The 24343-nt window shown below is 40.3% G+C and overlaps 2 protein-coding genes across 2 annotated transcripts in view; both read left to right on the forward strand.

Annotated features, from left to right (window-relative positions):
• Positions 1-15437, forward strand: part of LOC119969483 (plasmanylethanolamine desaturase-like) — a 34732-nt gene extending 19295 nt beyond the window's left edge. Inside the window, exons 3-6 of the mRNA XM_038803160.1 lie at positions 3367-3458; positions 5359-5503; positions 9809-10021; positions 10777-15437. Coding sequence (XP_038659088.1) covers positions 3367-3458; positions 5359-5503; positions 9809-10021; positions 10777-10898 — 572 coding nt within the window. The 3' untranslated portion in view covers positions 10899-15437. The remainder of the gene's footprint in view (positions 1-3366; positions 3459-5358; positions 5504-9808; positions 10022-10776) is intronic.
• A 3116-nt stretch (positions 15438-18553) lies between these two features.
• Positions 18554-24343, forward strand: part of LOC119969484 (ubiquitin-conjugating enzyme E2 variant 1-like) — a 43792-nt gene continuing 38002 nt past the window's right edge. Inside the window, exon 1 of the mRNA XM_038803161.1 lies at positions 18554-18689. Coding sequence (XP_038659089.1) covers positions 18668-18689 — 22 coding nt within the window. The 5' untranslated portion in view covers positions 18554-18667. The remainder of the gene's footprint in view (positions 18690-24343) is intronic.

The raw sequence follows: 24343 nt of genomic DNA on the forward strand, positions 1-24343 counted from the left end.
CTGGAAACTTGAGCCAAAATTGGGAGAGCAACCCCACAACTAGTCAAATTACAGCTCAGTAGATTCATACACTTTGAATTGTAGCTTTCAACCAAATCCCAGACTTTTCCATCATCCTATCTCACAGGCAAGACAGACGTGATGGCACAGTGCTATACAATTCAGAGGTAGTTGCCCTGGGAATCCTCAACATTGACTCCAGACCCCATAAATTCTTGTGACATCAGGCTGAACATGGGCATGGAAACCTCCGACTGATTGCCACCCTTCCTTTGGCCAGAGAATGAATACTCCACCATGCTGAACAACAATTGGAAGAAGCACAGCACTAAGGATAGTAAGGATGCAGAATGTATTCTAGGTGGGGGACTTCAATGCCCAACACCGTGTGACTATGTACCATTGTGGCACAATAGTTAGCTCTGCTGTCTCTCAGTGCCAAGGACCTGGGATCAATTCCGGCCTTGGATGACTGACTGCCTGTGTGGAGTTTGCATGATCTCCCTTTTTCCTGGTGCTCCATTTTCCTCCCACAGTCCAAAGATGTGCAGTTTAGGTAGATTGACCATGATTCTTCTATTTCATTCTCAAACAGAAACTTGGAAAGTTGAGGGATGACGTTGTAGTTAACTTCATATTGCTCTCCATGGATGCTGTGATTCTTCCACTCAGTTGAATAATGTTTGTTCCATACATATTTGAATCCCATTCATTTATTTTCCCAATTATGTTTGCAACATGAGCAAAGAGGCAAATCTTCTTTTGGCCAAAGATTAAATCAACCATTTTTGAAATGAAAATTGCTTATTGTCACGAGTAGGCTTCAATGAAGTTACTGTGAAAAGCCCCTAGTCGCCACATTCCGGCCCCTGTTCGGGGAGGCTGATACGGGAATTGAACCGTGCTGCTGGCCTGCCTTGGTCTGCTTTAAAAGCCAGCAATTTAGCCCAGTGTGCTAAACCAGCCCCTGTAGTCCAAGCAGCTGGTCCTTTGATTCCAAAAACCTTGCAGTAACCTTCCTCTTGATAGCCAGATCTCAGCGTGATGTGAAACAAGAACATAATCATGATCAGGCCCCATATCTTCACACAGCTTTACAAACAGATGAGTACAAAATTGATGAGGTTTAGTTTTTTTATTCTTTCCTACAATGTGGGTGTCGCTAACTGGGCCACCGTTTATTGCTTGTCCCTGAGAGCATTTAAGACTCAACCACATTGCTGTGGGTCTGGAGCCAGACCAGGTAAAGACGACAGCGTTCCATCCCTAAAGGACATTAGTGAGCCAGGTGGGGTTTATTTTATGACAATTGATGATGGTTTCATGGTCGTCATTGGACTTTAAATTCCAGATTTATTTTTTTTCCTTCATTGATTTCACATTTTACCATCTGCCCTGTTGAGATTCAAACCCAGGCACCAGTCCATTACCCTAGGACTCTGGATTACTAGTCCAGGGACAATACCAACCCGCCATGCCTTCCCTAATTGTAGTTTAGAATTGATATGACCTGCAGCAATACTCACTTAGCTCTGTGCTCCGTTCTTTATTTGTACAGTTGTTCCCTGTGAATCATGCAGAGAGCTCAAACAACAGATGGAGCAGCTCTCTTCACTTAATGCAGGTGGGCTTGACTTGTGGCCTGTCATAGATGAAGCACCATCCGTACAAAACATAACCATGTAATTTCAGGCAATCTCTTTGTCCTCCATGTTCCTCTGTTAACATGCTGATATTCATTGTGCTGTTGTGTAGTCAAGAAGTGAGAGGTGGAGCAGAAAACTATTCTCCCTCATGAACTGCATAAAAACTAATATAAGGTATAGTGCCCCTCGGAGTTCGCATCAATTTGAAGAGCAAATGCAAGAGTGCATTTCAGGCGTTCCACCAATCTGATCCTGATCAACTACAATTGTCACAATTTTCCACTTCACAGTGTTGTTTGAGAGAGCTATAGCTGTTGGTGTATTTGCCTCCACCACCCCACCCTTTATCTTAACTGTAACAATTGCGGCAGGTGAAATCAACATTTTTTTTTGTGTGGGGCTGCTTTGCCTGTGCAATTGGATAGCTTTCCCCGAAAGGTACTCTGGAACTTTCTACAGTAGCATCTTCCAGGCCACATCTTTTCAACCCTCAACTTCAACCCTCCAGCCATGAGTTCCCTTCTGTTTCCCCCATTTGATTTGGATCTTGGATTTGTTTATTGTCACGTGTACCGAGGTACAGTGAAAAGTATTTTTCTGCGAGCCGCTCAAACAGATCTAAAAAGAAAATACATAATAGGGCAACACAAGGTACAAAATGGAAATACACAGACACCGGCATCGGGTGAAGCATACAGGAGATGTGTGCTGCCTGCCCTCCTCGCTGCGACTCTGATATTTGCCAAAGCCCCTGAGTCCCCTACATTGTAATGGAAGCAATGTATCGCAGCAAAGGGACAGTTACTGGCCTCGGTGCTAATGACTCCAATCCTCTTCTGGGACCTGAAATGGAGTTGTGACCCAAGGTTTAGGAACCACTGGTATAGACCTCTGTAACAACACCTCTCCTATTCTTGTGTTTAAATCCTTTTGTGGGATTGCCTTCCTTTTATGCCGTTAACCTTCTGCAGCCATGCCGATTCCTGAGGACTATGCACTTTTTTTTTTTCAACTTGTGCTGGTGTGTACATACCTGACTTCCTTCGCCCAAATACCTTCCTCCTTCTCAGTTTTAGGACCCTCCCTGAAATATGTCCTAAACTTTAATCAAGCTCTTCCCATCCTTCCTAGTATCGCCTTTGTTTCGGAAACTACTTTTGTTAAGTACCTTCAGGATTGTTTTTTGAATATTTTTCTACATTAAAGGTGTTATATAAATGCAAGTTGTTAAATTAAATTAATCATAGAATTTACAGTGCAGAAGGAGGCCATTCAGCCCATCGAGTCTGCACCGGCAATTGGAAAGAGCACCCCACTCAAGCACCCCATCCCCTTAATCTTTTTGGACACTAAGGGCAATTTAGCATAGCCAATCCACCTAACCCACACATCTTTGGACTGTGGGAGAAAACCGGAGCACCCGGAGGAAACCCACGCAGACACAGGGAGAACGTGCAGACTCCACACAGACAGTGACCCAAGCCGGGAATCGAACTTGGGACCCTGGAGCTGTGAAGCAACTGTGGTAACCACTATGCTACCGTGCTGCCCACTAATCACTGCCCACTAATCATTGCTGTAAATATGGCAGCTAAAGTTATATACAGCTTTGGGATTGATTTATTGTGAGTCTGTACATATCTTGTATAGCCTTGTATATGTTTTGAATATCCAAGTCATGAAGGCAGTTTATGTTCTAATTGTTTTTATTTTAATCTAGTTGCAGGTATGATTACTGCTGATTTTGCTTCTGGATTAGTCCATTGGGGAGCAGACACATGGGGTTCTGTTGACCTGCCCATACTTGGCAAGGTACGTAATACTGTATACCTCAGGCTTTCCTCGTATGCTGGAATTTCTCATTAGTATATGTCATAATATTAAATTTGTTATCCAGACTTGAATGCCATATGCTTCAATTGCTTAGGTTGGTGTTTCTAGCTTATGAATTCACAATGCTCCATAAGCTCCTCACGTCTGGGTCATGTGTGATGGTAGTAAATGGAAAGCCTAATTGAACTGGTCATGGTGAAATGGAAAATTAAACTGTATTTGGTTTTTGCTCAAGACTCTGTACCCTTGTTTCCAACTCTCTTCCGTTCTCAGCTGCTCACTCAGGCTGAGCATGATAGCGTGCAGTTCAGTGTTCTAGTCAGTGAATTTGCCTTCAGACTTTATATGTTGTCAAAACAATAAGTTCTGCAACGTGTCTTGTCTTCTTTGTAGCTATCCGATTACCTCTGTTAATGATTCTTACCTTTGTTTTTCTTGGATTTCTTTTTAAAATAACTCTCTCAGCTTCCTAAACTGTTTTTAAGTAGTCTACTTGTCCAAAACTCCATCTTCATCCTGGCCGTTTCACTCATCACCCGTCTCACTGACCTTGACACTCTCTTTTTCCCCCAGTATTACAAATGGAGCATGGCCTCAGACCAGCTGTACCTCTAACTTTCTCCAGTCCTATATCCCAGCCAAGGTTTAACAGGCCACTAAATCTGAGCTTTTGTGCATCTGCTCCTTCCCAGCGTTTTCTCAATTACCAGCAAAATTTTCAGCTTAAAACCTGTCTACTTTGTTATTTCCCTCCTGAATCACCAATGGCTAGTTTTATTTTTTATCTACAGTGAAGTGCATCGGTCTATGACATTAAGGATATTATTAAAATAGTGTTTTTACCGTGGTGCCAGTCTTGATCACCAACTACTTGTCAATATGGTCATGGATATATTGTCTGCATGCCATTTACAAAAACTTCCTTGCACTGGTGTGGTCATTATTAGCTGGCTACACTGTTTCAGTATAATGTTCTCTTCTTGCATGAAAGGTGGTAGCTTATAGTCTGCAGCAGTTACCTCCACCAGTTGTTTCTGGTAGTTGATGGAAATAGCTTGCGGTCTTTCTTTTTGGTCCACTTTAAGAATCTGTGGCTCCCTCCACGTGTCTGAAAAGCAGCTGGTTGGGCACATGCACCACATTTATCTATTTCTATTTCTCCTTTCTAATCCGGACAGGCGCCGGAATGTGGCGACTAGGGCTTTTCACAGTAACTTCATTGAAGCCTACTCGTGACAATAAGTGATTTTCATTTTTCATTTCACTTTTTTCAATTGGAAATTATGAATCTGGTTGATAAGCTAACTGTGTGACTTTTGGCAAAAATGAAAGGCTTAGCCTATGAGTGCTAATGCTAGATTGTATTGATATTCAAATTTATCCACATTTGATGCACATTTATAGATGTTGAAAAAACTGGATTCTGTTACCTATTGAATTTGCAGGTAAATTGTCAATCGTAACTGATGCATCCAAATATCTGGGTAGAGTTCTCTTTCAGAGGGTTGATTTAGACTCTGTGGGCCAAATGGTGGCCTCTTGCACTTGGGAACGTTTTTTTTGTTTGTGGAATGTAAACGTTACTGACCTGGCCAGCATTAGTTACCCATCCCTAGTTGCCCATGAGATGGTGTTGGTGAGATGCTCCTTGAACCACTACAGTGTTGCTATCTGATTTATCAGATGAAAGCGAAGCGCTGATTGGAATACAGTTCCAGATCTTTATGCACTGTGTTCACATATTTTATTGCAATATTGAAATTGAGCGCTGTTAAAATGGAAATATTATCTTGTGATTATAGGTGCACTTTTCGTGACAAAAATGTTCATAAGCTACTGACACTTTTTTTTTCTGTAATTATGTTTCCCTCTCTTCCAGGCTTTCATTAGGCCATTCAGAGAACATCATATTGATCCCACTGCTATAACAAGGCATGACTTCATAGAAACAAATGGCGATAACTGTATGCTCACTGTGATTCCTCTGGCTAACATGGCATACAATTTTTTTTCTGTATCCCCAGGTATGTTGATCCGAAGCATTGATTACAAATGCAGTGTGACCGGTGAAAAGAACTGGTGTGGGTTTAATCAGTATTAGTTTATTGTTTTAAAGGCTCCCCAACTGGGTAAGGGAGCAGATGAGCCATTCACAACTAAATAAAGATGTTTGACCCATCACTGAGGAGTGCAGATGTTTGCACCAGAAAGGAATATTTGTTTGACCCATTGATTCTAGTCTCATACACTCCAGCTGGAGTCAACCCAGGCCATGTCATGTTCAAAATCGTGGTTGCTACAGACCAACAATGGGGGTGGAAACTGCAGCGTGAAGCCAACTTTTGTAAGATCTACCATTAGTAAGAATCATAAAATTTACAGTGCAGAAGGAAGCCATTTGGCCTATCGAGTCTGCACCGGCTCTTGGAAAGAGCAACTTAATTCAGCCCATACCTCCACCGTGCCCCAGTAACCCCACATAACCTTTTTTTTTCGGACACGATGGGCAATTTATCATGGCCACTCCACCTAACCTGCACATCTTTGGAATGTGGGAGGAAACCAGAGCACCCGGAGGAAACCCACGCAGTCATGGGGAGAACATGCAGACTCCGCACAGACAGTGACCCAAGCCAGGAATCGAACCTGGGACCCTGGAGCTGTGAAGCAACTGTGCTAACCACTGCTACCGTGCTGCCTTTTAAGGCAGAAGAAAAATGTGTAAATGCTTACAAAAGGAAGTAGCAAGTGGACGAAGAATGAACAAATGGAGTGCTTTGTTACCTCTAACTCTTCAAACAATATCACTTAGGAGTCTGCGTTCTCCTGCCATCTGCCAGTAAAACAAATTGGGGGTGAACTGCATCAGGTTGGCATACATTATTTAACTCTGAGGACAACATTTGAATGTAATCCATACGGTGTGGTGTGTGTGTGTGTGCAAACATGGGTGGCATGGTGGCACAGTGGTTAGCATTGATGCCTCACAGCTCCAGGGATCCGGGTTCAATTCCAGCCTTTGGTGACTGCGGAGCTTGCACGTTCTCCCTGTGTCTGCGTGGGTTTCCTCTGGATGCTCCGGTTTCTTCCCACAGTCCAAAGATGTGAAGGTTGGTGGATTGGCCATGCTAAATAGCCCTCAGTGGCCAAAAAGGTTAGGTTGGAGGTTTGGGATTAAGTAGAGTGCTCTTTCCAAGGGCCGATGCAGACTCTAAGGGCCAAATGGCCTCCTGCACTGTAAATTCTATCTTCTATTTAAACGTGACAATGCAAGCTATTGTAATGGGTTTTTTACGTAACTATTTCCAATCTCCAGGGTAAATGTCACAGTATCTGTACATGCAACACTTTTCATGCGCACTTTACTTGTGATGTATAAATATAATTAAGGTTGACTATTAATTATAAAGTCATTAATGCCTGTGTGCAACTCGGAGGAAAGATTTAATAGCTTTTTTTATAGAAATCTGGTAAACATCTTACCTGTAAAGCAGGTTTTTCATTTGCTTAGAGCCTTTTTCTAATTTCTCCATTCCTTTTTTTATTAAAATGTTGTTTTCCAGTTTCTGAACAGGAAACTGCATTCTACATTTTCTTCCAAAACGTAATTTTTAAGTGACTTACTCTCCTATCTTTTCTTTCAATTGGATTATAAAGAACTACTGTCACATTTGAACTCTAAACCCAATGTTCTTGGTGAGTTGGAGGCCAGTAAGCAGTGCCCCTTCGTTCCCTAAAATACAAATGTCAAATTCTACCTGCCCCCATTGCACAGCATTGAGAGCATCCATCATGATCGCAGTTCCTTGCTAGTATTTGAAATGCAATGTTTGGGACATGATTAATCAACTTTAGATATCATCCCATTTAATTAAATGTTTGTTCAACTTAATTATAATGGATGTCATTTTGAAGATACTCTTCTACCTCTCTCATTTCACCAGAGGAGAAATTGTTGAAGAGCACCACCTACAGGGTTATTGGAGTTTCAAGGCAAAGTGAATCTTTGTGGTGCATTAATGAAATAATGAATAAAGTCACTTCCAAATTTATTGGGATAATCTTTTGGAGATTCAAGAGAAATTTGCTTTTTAAAAAGGAAAACCTAGCAACATTTAAGATTTGGTTATTAAATGTCCGCATCTTGGTTTAACAAGCTGCATCTACTATGGACATTTTCGACAGCTACCTAAAAGGCTTAAGTTAACATTCCTCTTTCAGCTCCTCATGCTCATTTAAGATGATATTCGAATAGTGAAATGCTTTGTCCCTGGTTTAATCCGCTTGGAGGGATATGGGGAACAACACATTTTCATGTGTGCTCATAGCAAAAAGGCTCCTCTTCTCTCGAGGCTCAATGACGTTTCTGCCATAGCTCTGCCCCAGTGAAAATCTCTCTAGATAATCCACGTCATACTGTGTCCATAAACTGAAATTGAGCTCAATAGGGTGAACATACAAACAGCCCATGGGTGACTTTTGTTGAATATCACACTGGTATTGAAAAAGTTAGATTTTTCAACTGTATATTTTCTACGACCAAGAAATATTCTGAAGCTGTGAAATATGTTTGGTTTTATCGGCATTAAATTTGTATTTGAATCAAAATCAATTTAAGTTTTTAGTTTGACCACTTTTATGCAACTAAAGTATATTTCTCTCAGTGGCTAGAATGTGACTTAGAATTTGGATGGAGTGATGTGATGGAAAGCTGGGCTTGTAGCAACAAGGTAGAAAACCCGTTTCATGAGAGCGGAGATAGAGACGTAGGTGGAGGAGGACGGTGACGGAATTTGTAGGTGAGACTATCTTTGTCTGGGATGCAAGTAGATAGTGAGGAGAGTTGGAGAAGTCAGTAAATGAAGCATTGCAGTAACCTAAGTATTTGAGTGGGGTGGTGACTTGAGTAGGTAATGTTCAAGAAGTTGGAAAATAAAGTAGCTTTAGTGATGAAATCCAGCTTGCACTCTAACAAAACACCAAGCTAGGGTTCAGCCTGAGCAAACCAGTGAGTTTCATGGAATAGAAGCCTTTCAAGGCTGAGAGACAGAGTTTTGATCTGTGAGGGAATCGAGGGTTATGGGGATGAGGTGGGAAAGTGGAGTTGAGGATTATATCAGATCAGTCATGATTTTGTTGAATGGTAGAGCAAACTCAATGGGCTGAATGGCCTACTTGTGCTCCATATCTTATGGTCTAATGAGGGCAACATAGAGGTGAGGAATTAAAAAGGATTTGTGGTATGCTGAAGATTACAACTACTGAAGATATTGTGACTACCCGACTGCAGGTTAGAAGGTAGTGCATAAGGCAGCATCACCAGATAAGTGGCAGAGTAGAAGAGTGGTCAACATTATAGAATGCAGAATAAAATAACGCATCTTCCTCAGGGAGAATACGCACTACATGCCAAGGAGCATTTCTGTCCCCACATTTACAGCCTAAAGCTTTTGAGTTAGCTGGTTTGATTACTGTCCTATTTTGGAGCAATTTGGAGTGTCGATAAGTATTAGAGAAAAATCTGGTTAGTGGAAACGAGCCAATTTTAAGACATTAAATATGTCTGGTTTTCTAAGCATTAAATTTGTATTTGCATCTAAATCTAATCAAACTAAGTTTTTAGTTTGACCACTTGTGTGGAAGTAAAATATATTTCTTACGATGGCTAGAATGTGACTTGCCCATCTGGAACACGGCTTGTGGATTAAGAATCATAAAAAGGTGACAACTCCGAAGACGGCTATTTGGTCTGTTGAGCTAGCCCTCTGAAGGAGCAGTTCATTCTTGCCTTTTCCCCATATTCCCAGCATTATTTTCTCTTTCAAATCCATGTATACCACATCAACTGTAAACTCTCATCTATCTTCTTGGGTTTTCTCATCAAAACACTCAAGAAAGTCGGTTAAACATGATTTTCCCTTAACAAATCCATGCCGGCTTTCCTTAATTAACCTGAAAAAGGGTGACACATTTGCAGTTCTCCAGTTAAGGTTTTGCACTGATGGTATTAGCTGTACCTTGTTTTGCATTTCATTGTAGCTCTTCCAAATGTAAAGATTGGCATGCTTTTGATCAAGAGCTGTATTTTGTGACCGGGTAAGGCTGTTTAATAATAACATTATTATGAAAGTAGTTCCAAAGCTCCAGGGTGAACCAGGTTAATGTTGATTTAAAGTAATCTTTAAACTGGTTGTTTAAAATAAATGTCGACTAATAAAAACAAAATTCATGTTGAATAATGGTATGGTATGCATATGTACTTTGAAAATATTGGTGGCTAGTGTCTTTCAGCTCATATGCTTCTAATGAAGAAATGTTTCCTTCTACAGAGGCCATGAATGATATATATCCTTGGGAGTGCTATGTCTTTTCTTTTGGGTTATTTGTGACACTGACCAACCAGATTCACAAATGGTCTCATACGTATTTTGGACTTCCATCATGGGTCTGCTTTTTACAGGACTGGCATATTATTCTACCCCGAAAACATCATCGTATTCATCACGTATCTCCACATGAAACCTACTTCTGTATTACCACAGGTCAGCAATTTGTTTAAAGTTTCCTAATTATTACTTTTTGCAACCAAAATTCAGATCGGCTTTCTGACGTAATCTGACAATCCACTTTTGGAGAGAAGGAAATTGGGGTGATCATTCATTCGCATAATTAATGCTAGATTTCTCAAATTCAATTTTAAAATCCTATTGCGATTTGACTGTCAATGCAATGTCAAAGCATTTTTAGATTTGCTAATGTATGGCAAAGCCAAGTTCACCGGTAGGACCTCTGCTTCTTGTTTTGTAGGATTAGTCAAGGCCCCATTAGTGCAACAAAAAAAAAAACCCCATTTAATTGACGCCTTGGGAAAGTTCATTTCTGTGATTGGTGATATCTTGACTTCTCACTCTATCAACCTGGGGAGCTTAATGAAGCCTCAGTGATTTTTTTTGTGATAGGTCCCCATGTGTACTCAACATTGGCACTTCTTGAAGCCTGGAAACGGGCTACCTGACAGAACTTTAAACCTTGAATATGGTGTTGAGTGTTCGAAGTGTAGGGAAAATGCAGATTATTATGTAAAATACATCTGTAGCTTTTTTAGTATTTTACTAAGAAATCAGATGTGAAATGAATAGTATGAAGCTAAGTGTATACGGTCCAGGCTCTGGCTAAATGTCATATTTGAAGGAAAATAGGTTTTTTTTCTAATTAAAGATGCCACTTAACTGTATATGGTATTAATGGCGGTGCTTTTAAAATTCAGTGGACTAATGTTTAATATTTATTTTTTAAGGTTGGCTTAACTATCCCCTGGAGAAAATAGGATTCTGGAAAACGCTGGAGGGTATCATCCAAGCATTAACTGGAAATAAACCCAGAGTAGATGATTTCAAGTGGACTCAGAAAACAAAGTAACCTTTTGCCAATGTTTTGACTTTTTAAAACTACTTTTTGCCAACTAATTGCACCAGCCAAATATCTGAATGCAGTCTGAAAATGATGGAAGTGCATTCGACTCCAAAAATGAGGACTCTTAGAAATCTGAAGATGATGTTTGAAAGAACTTTAAAGCATTTGAATAGTGACCATTTTATGTAGCCATGCCTGTTTTTCAAATTAACATTCACATAATGTAACATGAACACAATGTTGTTGTATTTGACATTTAAAGAGGTCAATGGAAATATGTTCTAGGGACACAATTGTATAGCTGTGGATACTGGAATTTCATCTTGGGGATGGAATTGCTACAAAAGTTCAATGTCCAAATGGTGCTTGCTTGTTTTGTCTACTATAATACTGACAAGGCCTTAAACTAACTTGTTTGCCAGAAATATTTAACTTTATTATTTTGAATGTGTGTATATATATTATATATATATATATATATAAATATAATATATATAGTTAAAATGTAAAACTGCTGCATACTAGTTATTGTTGAATTTAAAGTCATACTTTACAAATGTAGGATTTAACTTTCATTGAGGATTGGCTCAATATTAATATTTCTAATGTCTCCATTCTGCTGTCCAGTATTTCACAATTTGGAACTATTGTGGAAGCTTTAAGGTTTTAAAGCACCTTGCCACAGGATTCCAACGCTTTATAAGATCTAGGAATATAAAATACTTTGCACATCATCAGAAATTTAACTTTGTTTGATTTTTAGTACCTGTTGACAAAATGGCTTCATGTAGTTTTATGGCTTCAAATACAATTGCCAAATAGCAAATTAAGTCATTTGTAATACTTGTAAATTATTTTTGAATCCAGGTTCTAGAATTAAGGAATATTTGCATTTTACTGGAAAATTGTCTGAATATTTTGATACCACTCGTACTCGTGTAATTACTGTAAATAAAGCCAAGGCCAACTATAATGATAACTTGGAGCCTGCCTCAGAGATGTTACCATGATTTGAACTAATAAAGTGTCTCCAGTCTGAGAATAGCAAATTTGCATAATCCAATTCTTGGGTTTACTCACTTCAACCACAATGAGGGAATTCATGTTTTTAGAACATCCCACGTTCCTAGCTCTTTTATTAAAAATACACAATTTATCGTATTTGTATCAATTGCGTACAGTTTTTGACTCTCGCTCCAGTCTTGAGTCAGTTCCTACTGTCTCTATTTTTCTTTCTTCCCTTCCTCCCCTCAGGCCCTGCTCTCCTGTTCCCTTCCCTTCAAGTCAGCTTTTATTTCTCTACTTTTGGTTACTTTGCTTTTCTACCATGTCACAATTGCAGCTTACAGTTTCCTTCTGTCTCTCTCTTGGCACACTCTGAAGTTTGAGACACCCATCAAGGCCTTTTGAGCAGCAGCCCAACAACCCCTTGCTCTATCTTCCTATCGAGGACTAATCTTGTAGTCCTTTCCATCTCATCCACTATCATCACTTTGAACTTTGTCAGTGGACCAGCAATCACACCTTGCATTCTCTTCCACAATGTCCATTCACTCAACTGATTCCTTGACACCTTTATTGTGCATAATTGTACTGTACTGGCATTCTACCGTTCACTGAAACTTCCATTGTGCTAAAGTCTCCACCCGTAGCTAAAGTCTCAATCATTGCCCCACCTAGCAAGTGACAGTGAGTCCCTTTATCAAATCGCACTTTGGCCTCTTTTTCACCTGATGGCCATTTTATTTTTTAGAATCCTCATTGGCTACTGCTCTTCCCCAGTTTAATCACCAAAAGATTCTCCTTCCTTTCTTCCCTTAGCACTCATTTTTGACTCCTCCACTTGGCCCTCATTTCACTGTTCTGCTCAACCACACCTTCGTATCCAACTTAAGTGCCTGGGTCACAGCACAATTTTTGGTCTTTTCCATTCAAGTTGATTCCAATGCCATGGTCCTCATCTTTGCACCCTCAAGCGCAAGGAACACAACTGGCATATATCCAATAAACCACTGTTGTACCATTCATCACCAGATCTAACTAGATTATGTTAAATACTGATGGACCTTATTCTCCTTTGCCACAATCTCCCTCTTTCCCAGGGTTGTCCTGGACAGCAAAGAAAGCCCAGGTTATTTTCTCAACCACCAACCGTTTGCCAAAATCCTCCACACAACCAGCTCCATTCTCCTTCCAAACCAAAATCACATTCTGATTCCTCTCTACCCTAACAGTGAACATATCTTTCTTTCTTTCCTATCACCTTCATGCTCTTTGTGAAGTCCTGTTGCCCAAGAGACTCCTTACACTCAGCTTCACTTCCACTAAACTACTGTCCATGCAAATTCCCTTTCTGGCCTGCATGTAGCTGACATTGCAAATGGTTTCCTTCTGTCAAAACTGGCATTAGTATCTCTTCCCTGGGGACAAAATACTCACTACTATTATCCATGGACACTAGAGGAGAAAATAGATTGAAGGGAGTAAAGTCGTTATATAGGTCATCCACTGCTTTGCAAAATAATGCCTATCTTGCCTTCAATGTCATGTTTGAATGCCCCAATCCGATTCTGCCACACTACACAAAACAGCGTTAAACAAAAGTCGCAATGATGTATTATCCCTCTCTACACCTTCTGGAACCATCACCTTTGGTCCCTGACACGCATGCTGTACCGTTCCCACCTCATCAACTTTGCCTGCTGCCCTGGCTATTGCCATAAATTGAATTAGACTGCTAGCAATCTGTGTCTTATTCCATCAGAGCTACATTAATCTTCAACGTCCCCTCTGCCTCAAGTTATCCACTGCTAAAACCCTGATGCCTTTGTCACCACCAGACTACTATTCCAGTCTTTCCAGGCCAGAGTTCCATCCTTCAAGCCATAAACTTCAACTCGCCCAAAAGGCTCCTGCCCACATCTTATCAAACGTAACCTCTATTTTCTTTTCTTGGAGTGCATGAGAGTTTGTTTAACTATGTGGCTCCTTAAGTTTATTTTTGCAGATGTGCATTAATTTGTGCACAGCCTGCATCGTAACTTTCAACCTGCTCTGTGTAAGCCATGCAACTTACAGGAAGCACCTAATCGTACATCAGACCCAGCTCATCTACCATCACCATATTGTTGGCCCCCAATCTTCCAATTTAAAATTCTTAACGTCTTGTTAAAATCCCTTCATGGCCTTGCCAATTTGTCTAAACTTCTCTTGTCTAAAATGTTTCTCAACAACTCTGGTTCGTGCCTTTTATGTATTCCGCCCTCAGTACTTTTGCCCCACCATTGATGACTATGCTTCAGCTATCCAGACCTCATGCTTGGAAGTCCCTTCCTAAACCCATGTACTTCTCTACCTCGTTTCCCCTGCCGCTCCCCTCCCCCACTTTATGAACTTCCTTAAACCCACCTCCTTGATCAAGTGTTTGGTGAGCCATATTATCTCCTCCTTTGGCTTGGCTCTGAAGGGCCTTGGTAGTGTTTCTATGTAAAAAGCGCTATACAAATTGTTGAACATTCTTGCTCATTTTCTGGTGAGCAAACTGTCATTTTTATTATTAAGTTAAAAATATGGCCAATATGAGGGATTTAAAATGTGTATAATATTTATCACTGCTATCAGACATTTAAACTTTTATATGTTTTTGGAAGAACTTTTTATGCATATGCAGAGCTTGCATTTAATGCAGTCTTTCAATTTTGTTTTGCTAGCTTATCTTCCCAAGTTTTAGCAGAACTTAATAGATAAACCTGAATGTCTTGTATCACTGTATTCTAATTCGCCTTTTCGCTCTGCCTGGTTATTTGTAATTTTTTATTCATTTTTCTAGTGAGCATGATGGTTACCAGCAATATATTTAAATAAAATTAATTAAATACGACTCTTATTTACGGTCTGCAATCTACAGAACCAGTATGTAAATCAATGTAAAAAGTTATCGAAAAACATGTTTAAAGAAGTAACCCTTACACACATCACAAAGCTAGAATAAAAGCTGGCATGATATTCAAGGTATATTTCACTGAATGTTTAAATTGAAATGATTAGGTTTCCTTTTTTTTTTCCCAATGAGCACAGGAGCTAATGCAACGTATACGGCAAATCAACATTTACTATGCAGAGTCTGTGATTTTATTATATTTGGAAGATGAATTTTAATGGCACTTTTTGATTTTAAAAACATTATTTTTAAGATTACAGTTGGGAACAAAGCTGAGGACCCTGCTATCCATGAAAAATCTGTGTACTTGATCATTATTGGGACCATTCCACTGGCCTTGATCATGCTTACTTTAACTCAGCGCAGTGTCAAAATTCTGAAGCTTTATTACATGTGTTGAGAGCTTTGATTTTTTTTTCACCTCCAAAAGGATTTGCTGCAGCTATATTTTTAGGCTAGGAGAACCTGCTCCTCCTGTTATGCATTATGCTCACCATTAACTTCAGAGTGTATACTATAAATGTGACACTTGTGAGAACATTTACTGTAATTTTATAATTGTGAAATAAATTTGATTGGAAAAAATTAAAATTTCTGCAATGAAATGTGTCTGTCCAGTGACTTTACCTACAGGAGATGGGATGTGTCATTCTTAAAAAAAAAAACGTTATCTACTATGAATTGGATTCCAATACACCTACTTTATGGCACTATTGTGTGCACCTAGATATAATAAATTCTAAAAGTATTTGAAAACCAAAGTTAATTTAAGTGGAAGGTTTCCAAGAAAAATTGTTTGAATCCACAATATCTTAAACAGATTTGTACTGCAGACTAGTTGTGTTGTGGCCACCACCTCTGATGCTTTACACATCATACCTGTGTTGGTGTGATATAATTCATACCTGTGTTCGTGTGATTATAATTGTAATGTTTCAGTTTTACCTATGACCTATCAATTCCAGCCACATAACTGCAGGTCAGATATCCAGAAAACCTCGCAGAAGTTATCTCCGTGTCTGTGATCTTACCTTAGAATTTAGGGAAGAATTCATAAGAATCATGTGTTGAATGTATGATGGCGGGTGAAGAAACGATTGATAAAGGACAGTGTGTAATGTATGCAGATGACAATCTTGGATGGCTAACTTTTTCCAATTTCGGTGAAATATGAACATGATTTCAGCTTGATTATGTTGCACTCGACCATGATGGTGATTTAAGCAGTTGGATAACACAATGGCATCAGAGGTGTAGATGTCATTGGGATATTGGATACATGTAAATGATGAGCCCATGTCTGCAAATGTTATTGCTGCGAGATGTGTGCATAGAAGGAAAAAGAGGCCAAAAGTGGAACCTTGGAGCACTGGGCAGGAGCACGACCCATTACAGTTGAACCAATTGTTTTTATGGGACAAGTAAGAATGGAACTAGGTCAGGGCAGTGCCCTGGAAAGAAAGATTATGCAGGAAATGATGAGTGACCCTGCTGAGGACCAGTGGGGTAGAGGAAGGACAGTACTGCAATAAATATCACGAGATGCATTGTTGGTCACTTTCACTAGGGCAGTCTTAGCAGTGTGAGTAGATTGGAAAATGAATTTAAAGAATTTTGAATTATATTGATAGAAGAATTGGTAAAACCATTTGTAGATTGGAAAGAAGGAGGGAGATGGAGTAATGAAAAGAATTATGGTAGATTTTCTTTAATAGAGTAGAGGGTAATGATGGGAGATGGGACGGTTGGAGGAACTGAGCCATAGGGATCCATTGACATTAGCCAACTTTGAGCTGAAGAGGGATGGTTGCGTGATATCTTGAAAATGCAGGTACACCTAACGAAAGAGAGGAGATTGGTGAAGCTCTGATGGGAAGGTTGTCTGATATGGAGGTGAAACTAGAGGAGAGGACCGAGAAAGAAAAGGCAGACTGGTGGATGTTCTTGATCTTTGAAACAAACACATCCAGGAGATTCTCTCACTTTGTGAAGGTGGAGAAAGAAGCCTGGAATAATCATTTTCATCAGTAACTGAAGAATTGGATGAAGCATGGTATTACTTTTGTTAATAAGAACCTGATCTGTTGATGTACAGAGGTTAGTTATGTGGGTTATTACTGGACCAAAATCCTTGAACTACCTATTGAACCAGACCGGGAATATATTCCCCACGTGGACTGTAGTGGCTCAAGGTTAACCACAACCTTCTCAAAGGAAACTAGGGATGGCCATGTTGGGCTTGGCATCGCCCGTATCGTGAAAGTGATTTTTTAAAAAGTTCATTTTCCATATTCTGCTTGACTTTTATATTACGAGAATTGTCATATATAATTTTTTAAGTCTCATTTTAGCTTTTAGTAACTTGTTGGATGTGGGCATTGGTGGCTAGGCCAGCATTTATTGCTCATTCCTAATTGTCCTTGTGAAAACGGTAGTGAGCTGTCTTCTTGAATGGCTGGCTTGGGTGCACCACTGTACTATTCAGGAGTTCCAGGATTTTGACCCAGCAACAGTAAAGGAGTGATGAGGTCACTGTCCGTGTGGAGTTTGCACATTCTCTCTGTGTCTGCATTGATCTCGCCCCTACAACCCAAAGATGTGTGGAGTTGGTGGATCGGCCACTCTTTTGAAGACCACCAACAAAATAGAAGAAAGGAAACAAACTTGGGGACAAAGCAAAAATGGGCCGTGTCTGTTAAAGGCACTGCCCGAATATAACAAAGATCAACGGAAACTTAAAACTATCAAATAAGAGTTCACTTAAAGGGGTCAATAAAGCACCCCAACCCCTGCGGTGCCCACTGGGCATGGAAGGCCTCGATAGTGCCTGTGGACACTGCATGGTCCCTTTCTAGGGACACATGGCTGTGAATGTAGCTGCGGGAGAGGGGCAGTCATAGGTGGATTGGCCATGCTAAATTGGGGGGAAAATGAATTAGATACCTTTTTTTTTTAAAGTAAAGGAATGGTGATATAGTTCCAACACAGGATGTTGTGTGGCTTGAAGACAATCTTGCTGGTAGTAATGTTCCCATGCATCTGCTGCCCTTGTCTTTCTAGGTGGTAGAGGGCACAGGTTTGGAAGGTTCTGTAAGAGGAACCTGCAGTGCATCTTGTAGATTGTTCACACAGCTGCCATGTACATTGGTGATGGAGGGAATAAATGTTTACGGTGGTGGAATGTCAAGTAAGTGGACTGCTTTGTGCTGCACTCATCCAGGCAAGTGGAGAGTATCCCATCTCGCTCCTGAATTGTGCCTTGCAGATGGTGGAGAGGCTTTGGGGAGGTCAGGTGTGAATTACTCTCTGCTGAATTCCCAGCTTCTGACCTGCTTTTGTAGCCACAAAAAATACTTTAATATGCCATTTTATCCAGTTTGCACTCCAAGCATCTTGTGTTTCAATATTTCCTGTTGTTCATTCTTATCTCAATTTTTCCAATTATCTGGGCTAAGTTGGTTTCCATTGAAATAGTTCTTTGTCTAGTCAATTACATTATGTATATCTTGGACTGTATGTTTTCAGGTACATTCAGTTGCAATGCTTGAGTGCACTCTTGTAGTGATGATTCAGTGAATGAGCGGAGTGGGGACCGCCTGAAGAAAGCAGCACGGTGCGCGCGCACTACGGCGCCGTACCCGCGGAAGGGGGCGCGCGCGCACACACACAAAACGTCCGCGCTCGCGATGGGCGGCGCAAGTTGCACCGCGCAGCGCACAAATGACGCTGAGGCCAGGGGGCGCGCGGACGGAGACGTCGCCGCCCCCGCGGACTGTTCCCGCGTTTAGTGACGTCACGACCGGAGGAGGTCAGCAGCGACCGGTAGCGACACAAGATGGCGACCACCGGGAGTAAGAGTGAGTGGAGGGCAGAGGGTGCGGGCACCGTTCCTCTTCCAGCTCTTCCCCCTCCCCGCTTTACGGGGGCTTCGGCTCGACCTGGTTAGGCGGGAGGGGACGCCTCCTGGGTCCTAATGCGGTGTCTTGGCTGACTGGAGGGGATGGGATGTGAAGGGGGTGCGGACTGGTTGGGAACGAGCTGCTGTTTGTTTTGGGGGAGACCTCGAGTGCTTTGCGTTTACATTGAGGAAACTGGGATCTGTCAACGGCCCCCACCGGGCGGCCTACCGGATTAGTCAGCGGAAGGGGGAGAAAGAGGAAGCGCCTTTTAATCTGAACTAAAACCTTTGTTGTTTTCTTATCGGATATAAAACGCCATCCTAGTTATGCCCGCCTTGCTCAGCTCGTTAAGGGGCAGGTTGTGGTGTTACTGCTGCTCTCGCCTGTCTGCCTGTTGCCTCTTCTGGGTGAGGCTGCGCCGCTTTCATCCTTTTTTTTGTGGGTTTTTTGTCCGTACATAACGTAACCTACGCAGGCCAGCGTCCTCCTCCCTTGTGGAGGAGCATTCCCCGCCCCCTACTTTTCCCCTCCAAAACCTCGCCTTTTTATCACTATAAACTTCGCTTTAGGTATTTCCAGTTTAATTGGGAAGTGTGGTGGCAATTTCCCTCCCTCATCGTCATTTTATCTAATCCAGGCACAAGCTATTTTCTTTTACTTTCAGCTGCTGTGAAACTACAAGTGGTAGTCTGTTCCACAACATTTATTAGAACTGTTTTGGAGAACCTTTTACCTTGAGTGTCAAATTGCTATCTTGTGTATCACATTTAAGTCCACCATTTCAAATTTATTTTAAATGTAAGTTTGATTTGGGGCCGCTGGAAGGTCGAGGCTGTAAAGTTCAATCATGCGTTTGTAAAATACACGCGTGGGTTTTCTGGTGTACTTGTGTGGGAGGGTCCACTTTGCAATCTCCATCCAGAACCTTATCGGAAATATGCAGTTCAATTTGTAATCGTCTTCTGGATTTATATTTTCTGTAGATGGGGCTATGAAAGCAGCATAAAATAACTTTGAAGAGTTTTAACAGCATACGTTTTTTTTAAATGAAGTTGGTTAGTAATGAGAGTATAGTTTCCTAAGTGAGGCAATGGATGTGATACGAGTACTTGCCTTAGTTTCCATACAAGATTGGGATAGTGAGAATGAGAAGGTATGAGAGAAGAAAATAAAACAATTGGATAAGAAATTGGCGCAATTCAGAGTGGGAAAAGGTATTGTGTGGGCCCTGATGGCATGCACCCTGTAACACTGAGGAAATGGTAGAAACTTCAACCACAGTGTTTCAGACATTTTATGCCAGAGGACTGCAGGGTCACTAACATAGCACTCCTGTTCAAGAAGGGAGGAAAGGCTTAACAGTGTAACTAGCTATAAACCAATTAGCTTGACATCAGGGGTGAATTAATTTCTAGATGTCGGAATCTGAGATATAATGAATTGTTCAAGGCAGTGCGGTAGTACAGTGGTTAGCACTGCGACCTCACGGCGCCTAGGTGCCAGTTCGATCCTGGCTTTGGGTCATTGTCCGTGTGGTGTTTGCACATTCTCCCTGTGTTTGCATGGGTTTCACCCCCATAACACAGATGTGTGGGGTAGGTGGATTAGCCATGCTAAATTGCTCCTTAATTGGAAAAAATGAATCGGGTACTCTAAATTTATTATTTTTAAAAAATGTACGTAGTGTCTCTACCATGATGCCAGTCTCGATCACCAACTACTTGTCAATACAGTCATGGGTATATTGTCTCGGTAGATTGGCCATGCTAAATTGCCCCTTAATTGGAAAAAATTAATTGGGTAATCTTAAATTTATTTTTAAAAATAATGAATTGATCATTTTTTTAAAAATATGTGGAAATAATTAATTGTATTGATAAAAGAAGTATAGTGGGTGTGAATTTGCAGAAAGTGCTTAAGGTTCTTTCAATTTAATAGTTTTAACCACATCTCAAATACTATGTAGTTATGGTCTCCTTATTTAAGGAAGGAAGGATGTAAGTGTGTTGGTGGCAGTTCAGAAGGTATGAGAGAAGAAAATAAAACAACTGGGTTATGAGATTGATAACTTGGAATGCGCAGCTTGTCTTATGAGGGTAGGCTGGGCTTGTTTCCACTGGAATTTAAAAGAGTGAGGGGTGACTTGATTGTAGTGTATGAGATCCTGAATGATCTTGACAAGGTGGACTTGGAAAGGACATTTTCTCTTGTTGCGGAGTCCAGCATTAGGCGGCACTGCTTTAAAATTAGGGGTCGCCCTTATAGTATAGAGAGTAGGAGAATGTTTTTCTGAGGTTGTGCGACTTGGGAACTCTGTGTCAGTGGAAGCAGGATCACTGAATATTTTTACAGATAAGGTAGATGGATTCTTATTCCTTCAGGAAATTGAGGTTATTGGAGTTATATGGGAATGTGCAACTTGAACCACAAATGATCAGCCATGATTTTATTGAATGGCAGAGCAGGTTCGAGGGGCAGAATAGCTTACTTCTACTCTTACTTTGTTTTTTGGATGTTTGCAAGACCTACCTAGGAATCTATTTCATAAAAATGGAAATACATGATAAAAGGAATGTGGAAACATGGATAGTAAGCTAACCAGAAGATAGAAAATGATGGTGATGAATCAAACGTTTCGCCAATTAGATTGTAAATGGTGGTGTCTCGCTGGGGTCAATATTAAGTCCATCATTAGCTTACCCAGAGGAGACTGTAAGCAGCTTTGGGTGAAAGTCGGTTTAGCAAAGAGATATCAGTTGAAATTCAATGTTGGGTCAAAGAGTAGGAGGAGCAATTGAGTATCAACTTATAAAACTTGTAAAAGAGTAGACACTTGATTTAGGCACTCAAATGTTTAAAGTGGGAGAAAGAATTTAAAATGTGGTAAAAAGCTCATGTTGAACCTGTGCAAAACATTACTTAGACTGCAGTTAAAATATTGCATCTAGTTTAGGATACTGTCTTTCAGAAAGGATGCCAAGAGAGGATAAAGAGGCAGTCTGAAGATGAATGTCCAAGATGAGTCACTTTAGTTAGCAGTTATAGGGGGGGTGGATAATTTAAAATAATTTGAAGAAGAGACAGAAGATTTAGATTAATGGATTGTTTTTTTAGCTGCGGTGACCTGCATGACCACTTCTTGTGCTATAAAATTTTATTGCATTTACTTTTTTAATCTTTGTAGTTCTCCCTCAATTTCTTTATTTGAAAATGAAGCGCCCCACTTTTTCAAGCCTTACACCTCAGTACTCTAACTGTGAGAGATCCGTTTTGTATCTGCTGGCCCCCCTTCTGGACTGCGTTAATTCTCATACTGTAGAATTCAGGACGAACGATACTGAAAATTAAAATGTGCTGAAAAGCACATGTTTGCCATTATCTGTTATGGGAAATGGGCTAATGTTTCTACTGTGGAATTTATTTTGTTTTCTTCATGTAACTGCTAATGGGTCTGCCGTAAATTCTCACAACTTCTGTCTTTATTACGTGATGTTGAAGGTGTGTGACCGGACCAGATTAGGACTTCCTGCTTAAACTTTACAGTTTGGTGAATAATTAGCGTACTATTTATTTTGTCGGTTTAGTTGCTGAGTCTACTAAAAATTCCAGATCTCTTTCAGCTTCACCTTTTTGATGTTTTGCTCCCATTCAAGTAATTATGTTGATTATTTTGTATTCCTAAATACAATACTTTGCAGCTATAATCTTTGTTTTTTTCAGTGCCCTATCTGTCCATTTGTATATTTTAACCTCATGAATTTTGTAAGCTCCTGCCTGTCTCTTTAGATTCAATTGCAAGCTCTCCCAATCTTCACATCTGCAAATTTGATTAACTTGTTTTGAAACCAAGTCATTGTAAATTTATAGGGACTCTAAAATATCACTATCCCAAGGCAGCTGGAGTGAAAAAAGCGAGTGGAGTTATCTCCTTCAGTAAATTAGAAAAAGACCTGGGCTGTTTTATGTTTCACACGCCCCATCTTGATGTTGAACAGGCCTCAAGTTCAGATATAATAATTGTACAGGAACAGGCCATTCTGCCCAGCTAATCCATGCTGGCATTTATGTTCCACATGAGCATCTAACTCCTCGGTATCACCTTCTATTTCTTTCTCCCTCTTAATTATCGAGCCTCCTCTTCAGTGTTGAAATATTTATCTCGACCACTCCTTGATGTTCTCACCACTCTGTTAAAGAAACTTCTTCTGAATTCTTGATTTGATCTCTTGCAAGTATCTTATATTGACTGCTTTTGCACTTCTCTACAAGTGAAAATTGCATCTACTTATTCAATCATTTCATAATTATCAAGACCTCTATTTGAAAGGGCAGCATAGTGGCACAGTGGTTAGCACTGCTATATCATAGCACCGTGGTCCCAGTTTCGATCCCGGCTCTAGGTCACTGTCCATGTGGAGTTTGTACATTCTCCCCGTGTTTGCATGGGTTTCGCCCTCACAACCCAAAGATGTGCAGGGTAGGTGGATTGGCCACACTAAATTGCCCCATAATAGGAAAAAATGAACTGGCTACTCTAAATTTATTAAAAATAAATTAATTAAAAGAAAGACCTCTATTTGATCAACCCTCCATGATCTTTTCACAAAAGAAGGGACTTAGCTTGCTTTTCCTGATGTGCATTGACTGTTTGCGTCTTCTCCGGTGTCTGCGTATTATATGGGACCAGAACTGTACATTGTGATATCACCAGAGCTCAAAGCAACTTTGGCATAACTTTACTTTTCATTTCTAGTCTAGAAATAAACCCTAATCAATACTTTCTTTTTAATGGCCTTATTGTGTCACTGATTTTAGTGATTTTTGAAGTGCACGCTGGAATCCCTTGTTCCTATACACTGCTAAGATTCTAAGTTACCAAATACTATGTGGCTTCATTTTTACTGCCAGAATGTTTTATTCATGTTTTAAAATTCATTTGATCTATTTGCCAATTATCTGCCCATTCTGTAAGTTTATTAATGTCATCTTGTAATCTGTCATCCTTCTCCTCCGTATTGATTATAACTGCCACACCCTACCCCAAATGTGTTTCATCCAAACATTTAAAACTGGTTTCTGATTCCAAAGTCAGAATATTAATATAAATTGTGAACGACAGTGGTCCCACCATGTATCTTGGTCGGACTCCGTCTTCCACCTGCTGTGACTCTGAATAGCTATCCTTTACCGAATTCTGCATTTAGCTTGATGTTAGCTAGCTATTAATTCTGTTACTCGTCCCCTGACTTCGCATGCTCTGACTTTATTTATTCATCTATTATCTGGCACTTGACAAGAAAGCCTTTTTAAATTCTACTGCATTACTTTTGTCCACTCTGTCAACTCCTTAAAGACTTTTCCTTAATTTTTGGTTTCTGGGTGTTTTTCTATTCTCTTCCTTTGTAGGGATTCCATTATTTTTTCGAACACCATTATTCAGTTGATTGGTCTACAATTCTCTGGACATGTTCTATCTCCCTTCTTGAATGTAAATATTATCTTGGTTATCTGCCAGCTCTCTGACACTGTCTTTCTCTAATGAATTATTGAATATGTGTATTAGTGACGCGCATCTTTTCCCGATTCTTTTAAAATGCATGGATGCAATCCAT

The sequence above is a fragment of the Scyliorhinus canicula genome, chromosome 7 (assembly GCF_902713615.1).
Source record: "Scyliorhinus canicula chromosome 7, sScyCan1.1, whole genome shotgun sequence".
In the NCBI taxonomy this organism is placed as follows: domain Eukaryota; kingdom Metazoa; phylum Chordata; class Chondrichthyes; order Carcharhiniformes; family Scyliorhinidae; genus Scyliorhinus; species Scyliorhinus canicula.